At 43.8% G+C, this 18,344-nt stretch overlaps 1 protein-coding gene across 3 annotated transcripts in view; it reads left to right on the forward strand.

Moving 5' to 3' along the window:
* Nucleotides 1-18,344, forward strand: part of FHIP1A (FHF complex subunit HOOK interacting protein 1A) — a 389,114-nt gene that overhangs the window by 198,205 nt on the left and 172,565 nt on the right. For all 3 annotated transcript variants that reach the window (XM_085641659.1, XM_085641660.1, XM_085641661.1), the window contains 2 exons: nucleotides 2,424-2,582; nucleotides 6,439-6,525. In XM_085641659.1, coding sequence (XP_085497785.1) covers nucleotides 2,424-2,582; nucleotides 6,439-6,525 — 246 coding nt within the window. The remainder of the gene's footprint in view (nucleotides 1-2,423; nucleotides 2,583-6,438; nucleotides 6,526-18,344) is intronic.

Raw genomic sequence — 18,344 nt, forward strand, 5'->3', positions numbered from 1 at the left:
CTCCAACGCATCCAGAACGCATCCGCACGCCTTATCCTCAACATCCCTCGCCGCAGCCACATCACACCTCACCTGAGAGACCTGCACTGGCTCCCCGTCAACAAGAGGAAAACCTTCAAGGTCCTCACCCACGCACACAAGGCACTCCACAACACCGGACCAGCGTACCTCAACAGCCGACTCAGCTTCTACACCCCCACCCGCCAGCTCCGCTCCACTGACCGTGCCCTCCCCTCTGTCCCCCCGCATCCAAAGAGTGACCGCCGGATCATTCTCCCACCTCGCCGCCAAGACATGGAACATCCTCCCCATCCACCTACGGCAGACCGAAGACCTGCTGACCTTCAGAAGACTCCTCAAGACATGGCTTTTCGAACAGTAGCAGCATTCCCCCACCCCTAGCGCTTTGAGACCCTCATGGGTAAGTAGTGCGCTTTACAAATGCTACGATTGATTAATTGATTGAAGGGCGAGCTGCCCCTGTCTTTTTGACACTGATTGTGCTATCTGTGAGGACAGGGTTCGCAAAGGAAGTGCCACGGGTTACAAGAGGCAAGCCAGAGGTCACAGCTGCAACCCCCCGTTGCAACCACTAAATGATGTTCATGTTCAGCAGATCATGCTAACTTTTCTTATCAATGCAATAGAGTTCTGTACAGCATTGGCGAGTATGCACTATGGAACTATCTGTAGTGCGTCACATATGAGCACTGTGAAGTAACTGTGAGGTGATGCATAAAACTACTTCCTAAATAAATGAATAGGTGGTACTTACCATAAAATTGCAACGTTTAATTATATTGACTATACATTATATAGCCAATATATTGATTCTCACACCACCTGACCAAAATATCCCTCTAAGAAAACAAGATCGCTACTTTTGTTAACCAAGACTCCAGGTGCTAAGTTCAGTTGCGGCCACCACAAAGAAAAAGTGGTGGGGTGGGGTGAGAGGATGCGGGAGAGGTAGCGCGGAAAGGGGTGCACGGGGGGAGTTAAATAATATATATATATATTTCTTTTAATGGATAACATATCTGCAGATGCCAGCCGACTCCCACGTCACACCTCGGTCTTCCTGCCTGGTCCTGGAAGACACTGGGACTATGTCACTGACTCCCTGTGTAATCCCTGCACTACTCACATACTATGAGAGCAGCGCAGGGATTGGTCTGAGCAGGCTGAAAAGACGCTCCGCTCAAGGAGTCTGTGGGGTTTCTCCAGCCTGACTGTTCAATGCAGCCGGGTTGGAGAAACCTAAGAGCGCATGTGTGTTTGGTCGGCCTGAGACGGCCTGCCAAACACACATGAGCACTTAGAAGTGCACATAGCACTCCTCCCCCCCCCCCCCCCCCCCCCTCTCAAGGCCCCTCTCCCGCCCCTCCCTGCTGCACGCTGGCTCAGCCAGCAACTGAAAAATAAAACAATGAAATTATATTGTTTTTATTTTTCATGTGCTGGCTGTGAGCCAGTGTGGCGATGCTCCTCCGCCATTGCAGAGGAGCCGCCCCTGTCTAAGTTAGGGTGCATGTATTAATGCAGTTATGTAAGTCAGACCGGGAGGGGGGCTTCGATGGATAGGTGATTCTTTAAGAATGCTTCGCGCGTATGCCAATAACCATGCCAGGGTGTTTATTAGCTCTGGAGTATACATAATTATAAGACTTGTTTAATTTTAAAACTGCACCATTTCCCTCTTCCACTCATGGTCTGACTCCATTGATGACATCATCGAACACAAAACCTGCAAGATGTGTTTCCTCTGAAGTAAATTTACATTTATAAGTGTTCTGCTTTTCAACTGCACCCCAGTGTCTGTCAAAAAGGTGTTTATTTAAAATAGAAGAATATCATAATAAATGCGCTGACTCCTGAGGTGGCAAGTATGTGCTTTTCAGTTCTGAGAATGTTAATTGTTTGAGAGGAGTCTGTGTTCAAGAGCACCTTTTACTTCAAGGGGTGTGGCTGGTAGACAGGGTTAAAAAAAAAAGACAAATAACTGTGCCAGCTGGGAGTTAAATATTTAATCTACAATTGTGTACGCTGTCCTTGGTAGAGCTGGGATGAAAGCCCGTCCCTGCGATGTCTACCCGTATGGAATTTCGGTACCAGTCTCGGCGAGGAATGGGACATGCAAAATCTATCAACATGGATAGATGTACACGGAGACAATAGATGTCATTGGATGCTGGAACCCTAGCCCCTCCCTGGCCTCCCAAAATCCACAGCTTAATTTGATGAGTACCTGCACTTATTTTTCCCCATTTAAAGTACTGGTGCACAATACTGTTTGCATGTTGTCTGTTTACGTCATGACTTTACAGATTATATCAAAACAGAAGGCCGTGTAAAGTGTCTTGCCCTTGTACACCAGAGTGGTTGCCGTCCTAGTGATCGCCTCTGCTTCTCTCTCACTGCAGGTGTTAGCCACAGGGCTGAGCGGCCTGTATTCATCCTTGCCTACAAAGCTGGACGAGAAAGGCGACGAGTGGCACTGTCTGTGCAGGGAGGACTGGCTGCAGGTCCCGGAGCTCGTGCAGTTCATGAACTCGCTGGAGTTCTGCAATGCGGTCATACAGGTAACAGATGAGGCCTGTCTGAGCTCTGTGCAGGGTCTTTGGTACTTGACCTCCAGAGGGAAACGTTTATGTACAGGTTCTTTTGCAGTCAGCCTATTAAAAGCATCCAGACCGGAGCACCTCGCACTTTGCAAATCTGCCTGGCAGGTTCCAGAGCCCTCTCTCGCTGTGCTGAAGCATATTGATTTAAAATATGATGCATTCCCCACTTTCGACTAAACGTGCTTTTGTGTACAGAAAGGGCAGAGTGTCAGAACAGGACATTGATTAACCAAGGAATATTGTATACTAGAAAATGTCACAAGAGGAAAAAGAGACATGTAACGTAATTCGAGTTCTCCATTTGATGCTAGATCTGTTTGGGAAGAATGTTAATCTTGCTTCTTTTAGACTCCAGGCATATCAAGAGGGAAACGGGGTCAGAAAGAAGTAGGGAGTGAGAAATTACATTTCAGGGTAGCCTACTAGTGCTAGGCCTGAGCAGGTTGGGGACCAGTGAGGCGACTTTATCAGATAAACCATGGGAGGATGACTCTCAGCCTGTGTATGGAACAAGGCACACTCCTAGAATGCAGACAAGGGGCAGGGACTCAGCTTAGGGACTTGATCGAGGAGGGAAGAGGTGGGGTACATTATGTCCAAAGACAGACATACATTTTAATAGCAGGGATTAAGTGCATTGGAAAAGTTGAGAAATGGTTGATAAAAAAACATTATGATACGTACAAAAATTAATTTACATTGGACGGTAATACATTAGCAATATCACTGTTACCAATGTGCAGTATAATAGCACTGTTGCAGTCTGTGCTATAGGGTATGGGATATGTGAAATACAGAAAGGAACACATATGCCGTTGATGAGGGTATTGCAAATTTACTGAAATTTAGGGCCTGATTCACAAAGTTAACTTAGACTTTTTAGTAATTTACACTTTTCAATACGTTTAGTACTTTTTCCTTATTCACAGAAACCCAGTTGAAGTTACCAGTAAAAAAAAACAATAGTAAGTCCAGCACCACACATGCCCAAACACTGCTACTGCAACACCCGCCTATAGAAAATAACACAAGTAGGGAACTACAATTACATCTCATAATAAGTACATTTTAAATTACATAATTAAAAATAGTTAGAAATATAAATATAATTTAATGTTAAAAACATATATATATATATCTATATTATTTAATTAGAAAATATTTTAATACCCTATTTTAAAATTAACAGTTAATGTAATCATATTTGTTATTGAGATATAACTAAGTTAATTCTAATTAATTCTGCACATCACTTTTATTATTAATGCATAGTAAAAAAGTATTGGTTTCCTAAGGTGGAAATTAATTTTGTTATTTAAACTTCAAGATAAGCATTTTAATTTATATTTCCATTCATGAACAATTTACTTTAACATGAATTTAATAGTGCTGTAGTCTTTTTTTCTTGTGTTCTACTTGTAAAATAAATGTAAAATAATTATATAAAATAAACTTGCATTAATATTTATTATAGAAATATTTTTAATATTTTTTTCTTGTTGAATACATGTTTTAAATTTACCCTACACTTTACTATAGGGCGAATTGGAGTTCCACAGTCATTCATCTTTATTCAGACTGCCAGTAAACACCCTCACCCGTTAATAACCAATATTATTACGTTTTAAAGCAAATCCATACCTACTCCAGCACTCCTTACCTACTCCTGCATTTCTTACCCACTTCTAGATTTCTTTATTCACCTTTAAATTGTTCTCAATACGTATGAGTCAGTGAGAAACCATTGCTAAAGACACCTACGCAATAGACCTATGTTATCATAGTGAAGGTAAACCCCCAAATATTTGACATACAGACCACGAATATATGCATATGAGTTCTTCTAGAGTTAACACATTAAAGTGTACATTAGCACTAATCCAGGAGATTATTGCTTTGTATCAATCCAGCAACATATTATTATTATTATTAGCAAAAGTATATTAATCTTCACAAAAAAGTAAACACATTCATAAATTAATGAAAACCTTGCTCTTAGTAATGCATTGAGTATGACTACGTTGTTAATTTCATTATAGCTGACTACACATTTTAAATCCTTTCTTAAAAATCCTAACATTAGTTCATATAGTTCCTTTCAATACATTTCATTCAGAGCTGTCATTTGTATTTTGCCGTAAACCACAAAATTGGTGACATTTACTTTGACTGTCCGTTGTGTTAAACTCATGTTGCATAACTGATTGCAACCTAATTTCAAGCCAAGCAGCTGGGCTGGAGGCATCCTTGGACCTCCATTTGTTTACACTCTGAATAATAGAGAAGCAAGATGTTTTTTTTGTAAAAACCCCCACACCGCAGTTTCACTTTAATAGCAGCCGCTCCCCTTTCCTTAGACACGGCTCGTCTAAAGAAAGGGGTCCGCCCTCCATTACGTGTAAGCGCGGCATGGGGCACATTGATAAAACAAATATTTGCAAAGCAATAGGTCTCGTATTTTGCAAGAGTTTAAGCTCTTGTCATTTACAATGCCAATAGCTCAAACACTTGTAAATGCGAGACCTATTGCATTGCAAATGCTTGTTTTTAGGTCTTGTGTCAGTCAAGACCATGTGATTTTACTAAAATGATTTGCATAATATACTTACTTATAGGGGCTTTCAGCCAGCCCTCTTTATCCACTGGTCTCTTGTTATTTCATTCACATTTTGCTTCTGGCCATTACAGCACAAAGCATGGGTCAGTGTGAGTAAAGGCATTCTACTAGTTCACAAGGCGCACTTCTGTACACAAAGCAGTTCCCTTCAGTGCCAGGTACGACAATGACAATGTATGCTTTTTGAAACTTCTGAAACCCCAAAAATATTTTGCCTATATATACATATCCGTAAGCTCCCCCCCAACAAAACTGTTTTACAAAAACCTAGACAAACAAGCAATGACAAAGCAAAAAGGCTGGTTGCCATGCTTGTTTTCTATTTCTGTTCTTCGGGTGCGTACAGAATTGCTCCTCAGGTTTTCCGAATTCTCACAAAACACTTTTGTTTTTCCTGTGTTTAATGTAATACCTGTCCTTAAGAAGTTTTATTAGTGTACGTGGGAATATTTTTCGGATTTCCTTATGTGAGAGTTTATTTTTTCTTCCATGCGTCCTCGAACATCTCTTCTAGGTTTTCTATCAGACTTTCACATAGCTCTTGTCATGCTGTCTCTTGATTGATCCATCCCTCATTTTCCTTTGTTTTCCAAGGGGGGGGGGGGGGGGGGGAGAGAACTGTTTGAAGTAGTAAAGTTTTGATGAGACAGTTTCTTCATTAAAAAAAAGTTGGGAAAATCACACTGGCAAATGAAACAACTGATTTCCTGTAGCTTATTTATTCTAGGGCAATACATGTCTCAGCAACTACAGATACCCTGTCCCTCATCCCGCTGGTGTTGGAGAGGGGCAAATATTTTCTCCTCCGAGGACCACAGCAACCCTTGCTCTAGTGTTTTTTTGCAGGGCATTTTTTCACCTAGCAGAACACCCTTGTCACTGTTGTTGCTGTAACCATGCTCATCAGGGATGCAAAGGATCACATTGACTTCAAATAGGGAATGGCCTCTACTCCGAGAGAGCAGGCGTATGCACATGTTTTAATGCTGTGAGGAGGCTCTGGATCTCAAGACGGTCTAGGGTCCACTGCTTGAAACCTTGCACCTTTTACAAGCATTCTAGTCACACGCCCAACTTCATAGAAGTTCATCGATTCACATCAGTAAACATAGATTTGCTTAGCATGCAGTTTCACTGTGCATCTTGGTGAACAGTGTCCTTTTGTATTGTTTATGACTGAAGACATTTCTGTCCTAGGTAGCTCATCCTCTGATTCGTGATCAGCTCGTGAACTATATTTACAATGGGTTCCTGGTACCAGTACTGGCTCCGGCACTTCATAAGGTGAGTGGTTCATCCAATCCTAGACTTGTTGAAAGGACTGAACCCCCGTCTCATGTAGTATGAAAGAATAATAGGTAGTACAAACATTGTCAGATTAAAAATATGCTGGTATTTTTACCTTAGTCACCAAGGTGAGGAGTTTGGATATCACATAGAAAAATGTATTCCTCTGCTTGCATATTGTTCAGCAGTGTCATACTTTGAACATACCCCATAATCTGCATACTCGTGTGTATACACTAATCAAAGGGCTACATTTATTGACCAGTTTGAAGTTTACAGTGGTGTTTGCAATTGAGAATTCCATAATCCGGTGAGTCTCTGCTTACACAGACATTTGCATACTCCATATGCACCGTGGCTGTTTTTTCTACATCTCGCAGAGGAAAGATTGTGTGAATTTAGGATGGCGATAGCTCTCTTTTTTCCCGGTGCAATAGCGAGGAGTCTTTAGAGATGTGAAATAATTTGACTTCACAGACAGCCTCTCAACCAGTTACTTTACATCATATCTTCTCTGTGGTCCAAGCACCTTCCATAGAGGGGAGTGTCTCTGAGGAATGTCATAACCATCATTGTAGCTAAAGAGAATGGTTCTGTTCATAACTCCACCTATACTGAACCAGGAACTTGGGCAGTCTGATAGTAAGGTAGTCTTAATCGATGAATGGCAAAAGTGGAGAAGCTGATCCCTCTACTCTAGGTTTATGTGTGACCTTTATACATCTCACTAGGAAGAAGCAGCCCAGTCAAACAGGAATCTTTACTTTTGCTATAGACAATCAAGGTTGGAACAGTGTGGGAGTGCGGGTGGTGTTTTTTCAGATACCGGAACCTGCCTGGATCCTCTCCTGGGCATCTTGAAGGTGGTACTTGGAAAGGATGAAGTTCCTAGAAGTTCCTTCGGGTGCTGTGATGAATTTCGTACTACAGAAAGACTGTTTACTTCTCGTCTAGGGGTGCATCGCAAGTCTGACATAAAAGTATATTTTAAAGTGAACTCCCTCTTCAACCTTTCTCCAGTGAAGGAACCCCAGAAGAGCAGAAACAGGCTGCTAAAGCCAAAAACAAGTCAGTCGGTCTGCCCCATTCTAAACCTTCTTTGCTGGCTGATGTGTAAGAAGGCTGGCTTTAAAGGCGTTTCAAAACTCTAACTAGAAACTATTTTAATTTTTATATCAACGATCTTGAGAGGACCCTGATAGAGACTGGTGCAGATTTCCTGCGTATAGCTGGACGGGGTATTCCCGTTTTGCTATACGCGGACGATGCTGTACTATTAGCTAGAACAGAAAACGGGCTCCAGACCTTGTTAAACTCCTTTCATGGATTTATGAACAAGTTAGATTTAAAAATTAATAGTACAAAGTCTTATACTATGAGATTGGGCAAACGCTCCAGTAAGACATTTCAATTTAAAACAGGGGGAGATTTAATCCCCAGCACCAAGGTGTTCTCTTATCTAGGAGTTCTATTTGATGACAAATTAAAGTGGGATGCCGTGATACATAAAAAAAGGGGGGAGTTAGCCCGGGCAAACGCTGCAATCTTTAATTTTGCTTCTAAAATAGGGAAGAAACCGACGGGGGCCATGCTTCAGGTTTATAGAGCAAAGAGTATTGCCATAGCATGCTACGGTAGTGAGTTGTGGGGACGTGGTGTGATAAAACCACTACAGGTCGAGGAAAATAAGTTCTTAAAAAGACTCCTATGTGTCCCGCAAAGTACTCCAAACTTGGTGGCTCACGAAGAACTGGGAGTACCATACATAGCCGACCAGATAACGCTGCGCCCCATGATCTTCTGGCTACAGTGCTGGCTTAACTCGGATATACCCTTGACTCAAGCTATACTTAGGGATTGCTTGGCGCTAGAGAACATGGCACGTTTCCCTTGGTTTGCCTACATCAAAAGGGGATTTGAACTACTTGGAAGGGGTTCTCTTTTTACTACGCCTGAAGATATCCTTAAAAAGGACATCCCATCGATTAAAACCTCTTTTCTGAACTATAGGGTGCAAGAAAGAGACGGGATTGAGCTTACTAAACCCAGTGTCCGGTCATACCTCACTCTAATAACGACCCCTAGTGCTGAGCCTTACTTATTGTCCACTCTTACATCCCACGAATTTTTTTTACTATCTAGGTTTAGATGTAACACATACCATCTTTTAGTGGCTAGGCCAAAAGTGGGTAATAAAGGGCAGCTGTTACCAGTATGTGGCTGTGATGGTCATTCGCCGCAAAACTTGGAACATTTTATGTTTTTTTGTAAATTTTATTCAGTTCCAAGGAAAACCTTCCTGATTCCAATTTTAAAGAAAATGAACTTCACCCAAGTTAAACCTGCTTTAATGTTTTTACAATTATTGCACATGGATTGTATATATTTTATTGTCCGTTTTTTAAAATCTATGTTGAAATCAAGAGCAGATATGGATTGCTAAACTTGTTAATGGAACTTGATTCTTTTTAATGTTTGGGTTGTGTATTTAAACACTGTATGTATGCGACTTTTTATGAATTTATATACTAAATTCGAAATAAAGCACCTTTTGAATTTGAATTTGAATTTGACTCCTGCTTAAAAGTACTAACAGTGGTTAACACCATGCAGTGAGTAAAATGTCCAGTCTGCATTTATGGAACTAAGATGAAAGCAAAGCCTCCTAAGGAAGGAAAAGTGGAATACATAGCTGTTAATGCCCTTAAGCATGTTGTGGGAAACAAACATATGAACATTCTAATCACTAATTTCGATGATCACAGGCAGATACGCATACCTTCAGCCTGTGACTTTTTTTCGAAAAAGGCCAGTGCATTTATATAGTAAAGTGCTGGCTGAGAAGAGAATATTTATATATTAATTATTTCCTCTTTTGATTTTGCGGCATACATAAAAATATATTCCCAGTTATTGTACTAAATGGTGAAATTTCAAGCAAGGCTAGATTTTTATGACCTCCCGTCTCTGTTATGAATATGCAGTACCAGACTGAATAAAATGCTTGTTTTTCAAAATAGTCTCCACATTTTAGGGGTCCTGTAGTTTGAAAGTGAATACAGGCTATGCAGAAAGCAAGTGTAAACCATTGGTTTATTACAAAATCAGAGTACATCCTTTTCAATTCAATATGAAACGTTTAAAAATGTTATGTTATGTTATAGGCATTTATACTGCGCATAGCTGCCCAAATAAGGGCTTTCCAGCACGCCTGATGTATCAGTCAAGAAACAAGTTCTGCTGCCTCAATCAACCAGGCCTTTAGCTGTTTTTTAAACTGAAATGATTAGATATATTCCTAAGGTGAAGGGGTTCTCATTTCACAGCCTAGGTGCCAAGACACGGAAGGACCTACCTTCTTATGTAACCAGCTTGAAGCGTGGAATCGCAGCTAGGTTGAGATTTGTGTAATGTATTACTCTAGTAGGATGGTAGAGATGGAGCAACTGAAACAGGCTAGGTGCAGCGGGCGCATTGAAGTTTCGGTGGGCCACACATAACGTCTTAAATCGAGTGGGCTTCTGCACTGGGAGTCACTGTAAAGTGTGGAGTTGCTGAGACACAGAGCAAGTTCTCAGTATCTGGCATAGCAGCCTTGCTTTTGCATTCTTGATGACCTAAAGTCTCTTTTGACCATAGCCAGTAGTGCCTGGATACAAAATATTGCAATAATCAAGTTGCAAGATGATCAACGACTGAATGCTCACCTTTGCAACAGAATGTCAGGGATGCAGTTTTAGGTTCAAAAGAGAGCTTCTTCACCCTAACTCCCAGGTATTTAACTGTAGATTGGCCGGGGGGCTGGGGAAGAAGGACGGCGAGCAGCAGGGGTGGATCGGCAGGGTTTACGTTACAACGCCCCACTCTACTCCGCTGCAGGTGAAAGCAAAGGTCGGAGCGGAGGTGCTGTGTGTGTCCACCCACTATTTTCACAGGGTGAACGCCGTCCACCCTGCCCAGAAGTTGGGCCACACAGAAATATGCTGAACTTGTCCCAGTGTCATTTTCAGACTCCTGGACACGTTCAGCAGCACCTGCACATTGTCTGCTTTTCATTCCCATCAGCAACGTGCTGGCAGCGAGGGGGGCTTTTTTATTTTCACCTCCAGATGGGCCAAAGATAAAGGACAAGTTAAGGGGCCATTAGGCCTCCTTTTGATGGAGTGGCCTGGAACCTCACACTTAAATGTAAATGCAACGGAGGGAAACAAAAGCACACAGCTTGGTATCTCTTCATAGGTACTTAAGAGAGGCATGCTTTTGACTTTGTTAGGTCCCTTTATGTAAGTGCATGAACTGTAAGAATGTCATATGTGTCGGTCTGTCCCAGTATTTACACACAATTTAAATAGCACTATTTTCATGCAAGTGTGTAAATCAGTGTACAAGATGTGTTGCATGAGTCAGTGAGGGTTAAAATGTGTAGCAGTCACATATCCTACATAGCTCACTGTGCTATATTGAAAGGCTTACTATTTATGAACAGCAAGTAACGAAAGGATCTGTGTTCAAAGCAATAACCCACTTACCTAGCTACATTAAAAAAAACATTCTATCATCTGCATATTACATGATGTGCTTTGCAAGCACATTAACCTTCTATACTACTTCGAGTCAGTTCTGGGACTACACAAAACAGAAATCTCTCCAAGAAATACTTTAACCGCCCAGGTTATCTCACCAATTAATATTTCATGATATATACAGTCGGCCCGTACCAAGTAACTCATACACTGGGCCTAAAAACAAACATAAGGGCCAACCTTTTATGTAGTCCATCATGGCTCTTGTATGGGACAATCCTTACCCATTAATACAGCATAAACCATCAGATTCCAAATCCTGTACACTCTCAAATGTTTATGAGCAGTAGACCCTCTATGTGTGCTCTTAGAAATGTAACTCCAGAGTTTCCAGCGTCTGCTTGAAAGCAGTGCTTAATTTGAGCAGGTGGTTTCCGGTGCTGGGCACTGACACTTAACTGTCAACACTGGTGCTGCTTGTGACAACCTGCCACAAGTTGGTGCTGTCTGGATAATTTATAGATGACCACAACAACAGTTCATTATTAAATCAATATACATTAAAATGACGTTTATCTGCCGCCCAAGCCATTTTCATGGCTTTGGGGACGGAATTAGTCCGAATTGTCACACTTGTAGGAGTGTGATGGTCACTATCATTGACAGCACTATCATTGGCAGCACAGCAGGGGCAATGTGTGGTGCCAGCTGCAGTGGCCTCCTGATGAGAGCCCTGCCACTTATTTTGTTTACAAATTAAGCACTGCTTGAAAGCAAAGATCACGCCGGCGATAGCTCACCATTTGCCATCACTTTGGCGAAAAAGGCCTAGTTTTAGTCTTCGTCTGTCACAAACTCCAAACATGGCACACAGGGACCAGAGTACAATGTGCAATACGATCACAAACGTCTGCCCTCTATCATGTCTTCTCCGACGCCAGCCCACGCTGTGAGGATGAAGAACCTTCTGCAAGAGGATATACGTTTTGTCAAATCCATTTAATCCTGCCTAAATATTTGCAGTTCGCCGACTAAGATGGATGTTATCCCATAGTCTGAGACCGCATTGTTTCCCACTGTGCCTCCACTAGGTTCTAAAATTCTAAGTTTAGTAATGAGGCCGCTGCGGCAGCGATTGTCAAGGCACTCAAAGGCATGCTTCGACCGCATCAGAAGGGGACGGAGTTTCGGATTATGGTTTGTTAAAATAAAAAGATTTATTCGGAAGGATGGGCCCGTTCTGAATGTTCGTGTTGGTGTGTTGTTACAGTCGCCCAACAGATGCGTTGCGCCGTCGCTGATACATTGCATTAAATAATCCCTTGCACATTTCACATAATCCTGCTCATCGAAAACGTCTAAAATGGCCTCGAGTCTGTGCGTGCTTATAAATAAACAGCATCCTGCCATCGCCAATACAAGTCTGAGGTGTCCTAATGAAAAAATATAATGCATGCTCAACACGGTATGACAATTATGACGCGGTAAAGGCCTTTCTGGTTTCAGTTCGCGGTGCTAGCCTGTCATTTGTTTTTGTTTGGTTTCATTATGTAAAGTGCATTGAGTGCTTTCTCGTGTTCCACAGAGGAGCCTGGGCGCCTCGACAGTAACGCTAGCCTTGTGGAGGTCCCAGGCACCATGGCGTCAGGGGTTTCATGCTATTCGGAAAAGGGCAGCATGCCATGCTGTGAAATAGCAGTCTTAAAATCCAAAAGACCCAAATCACAATTTATAAGACTACAAATTACTACTTTTTGGGTGGGTAGGATGTAACACACCTTTCTTTTAGTCTCCATAACACAACCCTCGCCTCCGTGTTCCAATAGCATTTCCTCCTACTGGCCTTCAGAATCAGTGTTTTACATTTTTTTCGTTCACATATTTTCCTATTCATTTAGTATAGCTTATTTAGGTCCATTGTTACTGCCCTCTTGCACCTTTTACACATTTTGACATTACCAATCATAATTGTTTTAATGATGTGCCGGTAGCACAGATCATTTGGAACATTATTGCCAGCAAGGACGCTTATTTTACGCCCCTCTCTAACTTCCAGGGCAGCTAAGCACACTCTTACTTGAAAAGAAATTGCAGCTGTGGCATCTCGAGAGCAGCTCCATTTCACGAGATGCCGACCGCCTGGCTCGCCTCTCTCTCCCTGTTGGGACCGGCCGCCCACATCAGGCTCCCTCTGGCCGGCCAGCTCAGCTGCACGGGCCATTATGGTGGGACAGGCTGGGTCGTCGGGTGCGCCTGATGCAGCGGGCCACGGGATTCATTACCTCACCGGCTGTGAGCGCATCAACAGAAGCTATGAGCCATTTCCGAGTTCAGCTGCTGCCCATGAACTCACGAAAGTGAAAGCAGTGTCTCTCTTGACTCTCGAGTCGACTCGAGGCGTCACTGAAGCAGCGCGTGGGCTGGCCAAAAAAAGAAAGATGCCCTGGGCCGTCATTGGTAGCGCTTTCGTGCGCTACAAGATTGATGGCCCTGGGACCCACATACATGGTACGCTGGGCGGCGCACCGGCGCCACACCGCCACTATGCTAGATGGTGCAGGATTTGCTTGCAAGCAGGTGCGCTTGCACTTTCTTCTCGTGTGGTGTACTGGCTGCTCAGCAACAGCCGCCGCACATGTGCCCGCCGCCCCCATAATAGTGCTGCCTGGGGCAGACCGCCCCCACCCCAGCTACGCCAGTGGTTTGCTCAGTATTTTAGGCTGTCAATCTATGCCCCATTCTGGAGAGTGTTTTCCCTGTAACAGAATTTCCGTTTTATTGGCATTAAGCTTCAAACAATTTGCATGCAGCAGACATGCACTTCCTGAAATTAGCGGGGTCTTTCTCTTCCTCAGCAGACTTAGATATTATAAGATGGGTATCAGCAGCATAAGATACTAGTGATAACCCAAAAGACCTCACAATTTCTCCCAGTGGAATGACGTAAACATTAATTAGTGTAGGACTCAAAGCAGATTCTCGAGGAGCAACAAACTCCAAGTACCTTTGGGAGGAGGTGAGAGGTGGAAAAATAACCTGAAAGGAGCGATTCTTTAAGAAGTAAGTAAACTCTGTCATTCACTAGTTGCCTGAGTTCTTCAGTTACCATAAGCAAGGCAGTTTCGATAAGTGGACCGGCCTAAAGCTGTTCTGAGACACAGCAAGCAAGTGGTGGCCTTCTAGAAATATTATCAAAAGATTGTTCAGTTTTTCCCCACTGCTTTCTCCAAAAATGACCAACGAGAAATAAGCTGGTAATTTTCAAGCAGGTCTTGGTCAAAGTCAGGGGTCTCCAACCGTTTCTGAATAGACATCTACTTCGGGTCAGTAAAAATCATTGTGAGCTACTAAAGGCCAAGCAAGGCGCGCATTTTTTTCAAAAGACCCCCCGCCCAGCTTCATTAACTTTAAGACTAATGTCTTTAGAGCCCATCCATATGAATAAGCTTTGACTAACCATACTGTCAGCACATCCCGACTGTTCACGTAGTTTCATTATAGATTAGTGATACGTTAGTGATAAATAAGTGGACATACCACATACCTCTAAGCTCCTTTATCTTCATGGCAAAATAATAAACTGCAGTACTCAGTGATTGGCACGTTTTTCTCACAACGCTTAAGGGCCTTTCCTGGCTAATGGGCTGCCAGGCCCCAGGCCTGCGTTTAAAAAAGCCTTTCTTGGCTAATGGGCTGCTAGGCTGCAGGGGCTGCCAAGACCCAGGTCCGTATTTAAGGGTCGGCTTCCCTCTGTATCTCTCTGCCCAGGAGCGGTCCTTCTCATCCAACCCCCCCAGCCACCCCAGGCCTGAGCTGAGCCCACAGCCGCCTGCAGGAAACGCAGGCGTATGCGCCAAGCACTATCCCCAGCTCCCCGCTTCCAGCAGAGAACAGGATGGCGCTGAATTACACCCAGGCTGTGTGAGGAGCCAGCGGCAGCACCTGGCGTTGGCTTCTCACCTCTTCTTGGCCCCTCACACACAGACTGGGCAGAACGATGACTTCTCTACGAGGAAAAGGTGCGGGCGGATGGAGGGGAGAGGACGGGAGGGCCGCGAGTTATCCAAACAATCAATGCAAGAAGGTGGAGGGAGGGACAGAAGTGGCAGGGGGGGTTGGAGGAAAGAGCTGAGGGTGTTGGTACTTCAGGAAGGGGCAATAGGGGTTGGACCACGAGGCTGGTTTAGAAAGGAAGGAGTGGATGGGCGAGGGACATGAGGTGCGCTCAGGAAATACAATTATTTTTATGTTACAAATCCAGACTAGTCTTCCCCTCTCTTCGAATCAGGAGCGTTTCACTGATGTAAAAACAACTATTTTTACCCGTGGCACGCGTGACAATAAGTCATATAAAATAATGTTCCCAATGCTGCTGATTCTTACAACAGATACATCAGTAGCGTTCCATAGATGTAAAAAAAACTACAAAAAACACTTTGTGGCCATGACACACATGACAATAACATTTAAAATCATATAAAATACTGGCCCCAATGCTGCTGATGCTTACAGCAGATAAATGATCCGTGTTGCATGACGAAGAAAAAAAGCATTTTTTGTCGCCCTGCATGCGTGACAATATTCATATTAAATACTGGCCCCAATGCCGTTTATGCTTACATCAGATTAGATAAATGAGCTGCCTCTCCTATACAACCATCAGGGGCTCACTACTGGTGTGTAGCTGATCTGGCCAGCGCAGGGCTCCGAAAGCCTTTCCGGCTGCTCCGATCAACAAGCATTTACAATGCAACGGTCTCGGCATTGTTAAAGTTAGAGCTATTGGCATTGCTCATGACATTATTTTTGTTTATGTTTTTAAAACATTTAAAGAAACGGCATTGTTATTTACAATGTCAATAGCTTAATCACTCTCAAAAGCGAGATTTATTATGCGAGCATTATTTGGGAAGTTTGGCAAATCCATAATTATGAGGAAAACGCTGCAGCATCGCAAAATGCCAGTGGCCCAGACTAATATGCATGATTAGTATTTGGATCCCATGCCCATTCCTTCTTTGTCCTCTCTGCTGAAACTGCAGTCTGAAGTGTCAAATTTTATTAATACTAAACAAAAATCGCACTACCGTGCCAGGGCCAGACTTGGCGTTGATAATGATTGTTTGAAAAGGGAACTTTGAAAGGATACGAACTTGACCAATTCTGGTTTCAAAATATAAGAACACTGTAGAGGCATGCGTCTACCGACTGTTATATATAATTTGGGATATAGTTCTTAATCTGTCGAGTTCAGCCACTGCATGATTATATTGTTGTCTCTTTTTGAAACTCAAGAGCAGTAACATTGTCGTGGTGTCACTAGGGCTTCAAGTGGATGCACAGGTCTTTAAAAAGACCATTTGCATGTTAATGAGGCCTCGCTGTTGGTTCACCCCTTCTAAGAACCCCCGCAGCTCCACTCTGCCTAGATTCAGCCCCCCCACCCCCGAAATCAGCGCCACCCTGCCTACTGTTTAAAGATTCAGCCCCCCCGAAATTTTTGCTTAGCCCCCCCCCCCCCGAACATTAACTAGCAAGTCGGCAAATAGCAAAGGAAGCCAGCGCCAGGCATTTTAACACTTTGTACTATCTTACCAGCTAGGAGGTGACTCGCTGGTCTCAGGCCCCCTCAATACATCGTGCCACATCTGTTACAAAAGCGAAGAGTTACGATAACGTGAGGATATCACTGCCGCTGTCCCACCAGATCTGCAGAAAATCGGCTCCTTCTAGGCTCCTCCCTGCATTGTTTACAAGATGCGACGGGTGCAAGCGGCAGCCCCCTTTCGAAAGAAGCGGAGGTCAGTAAACAAGAGCTCTGCAGTGAACACTGAGAAGCAGGGGAAGGTAGAGGCAGCGTGGCGAAGGGGGGGTCAATGGCATGTTTCTGTGCGCTACACAGTCTTACACCGAGCTGGACAAATGTCGACTGTCGCCCTGTCATATTTTTCTGCTTATGTTTTTGCCTACATGACTGTGACATTGGTGCTTGGCACGGAGTTAGACATAAACAAGATCTATAATCCCATAGCTGCGCCCTCCACCCCCCCCCGCACGCATACCAACCCCTGGAGTTTGAAAGTAAGTTTAGCCAGTTTGAAAGTAAGGTTAGCCGAGGGCACCGGAAGACACCACCGCCTTTCTCCGAGGCAGAGCAGAAATGCCTCGGAGAAAGGCAGCGGCGTTTTCGGATTCGGGGGTGTGTTTGTCTTTTCTCTCCTCCAGCCATTGGCTGGAGGAGAGAATGAGACTTCTTGCAAAAAACACGCCCCCCGATCCGAAAAGGACGGGGCCTAATCGGAATTACTGACCTCTTCTCCAATGGCTGGCCAGCATTCAAGAGGCCAGCCAATGGAGAACAGGGGAGAAGAGGGGCGGGTTCAAGCCCCTCTTCTCCAAGTCATTAAATCTCGCGAGCGAGACTGCGCAAGCGCAGCCTTCGCTGGCCGAGACCTAAAAATAGGGCGCTCGACCTCGGAAACTGGGTTCGAGTCTCGGTAATGACACTGAACATCCTGTGATTCTGGGCAAATCACTCAATCTCCCCGTGCCTAACAAAAAATGAATGTGTGTCCTCATGTAACGTAACTGGTGCTATGTAAAGCGCTCTGATACCTGATTGGATTCGGGTCAAGTTCTATATAAAACTCTGCCAAAAAAAAAAAAAGAAAAACTGGTGGCAGGCTGAAAAAGGCAGGTGGTGCAGGTCAGGATAGCAGTTCAATACTGCTCGCGCCACATGCATGCTTTACTGCACCCGCCGTTCCGCTCTGCCACACTTGCTGCTCCACACCGGCACTCTCACGCAGGATGAAAAGTGCGGTGCTACGGTGTGAAAAGCAGGTGGCTCAAAGATGGAGATGCCAGGGAGGAACGTCGTCATCCACTTTGGCACGCCCTAGCTAAGCTCCATTCAGCCAATGTGAGCAGCTGGTTTGGGTGAGGGCGGGCAATAAGGTCTAAAAAAAAACCAGCCGAAATATTTTAATTTATTTTATTTTAATTTTATATTTTAGTAGCTTATTAACGCTACTAAATTGAGACGCTACCGGCGCAAGACACTTGGGGGGTCTCCGCGAGCAGCTGGTAGCTCATGATCAACCGGTTGGAGACTCCTGGTCTAAGTTGAATTTCTTTAGGAGGAGAATTATTTTCACCTGTTTCCAAGCAGTCAACACCTCAGCAGCAGTTAATGAGAGATTTACTACATTGAGAAATATCGTAAAATGGACTGTGTCTGCTCTCTTCAAAATGTCTGGCCCATCAGGATCTTCTAGAGAGCCAGATTTGTCC

Source organism: Triturus cristatus, chromosome 2_2, assembly GCF_964204655.1.
Source record: "Triturus cristatus chromosome 2_2, aTriCri1.1, whole genome shotgun sequence".
NCBI classification, from domain to species: Eukaryota; Metazoa; Chordata; class Amphibia; order Caudata; family Salamandridae; genus Triturus; species Triturus cristatus.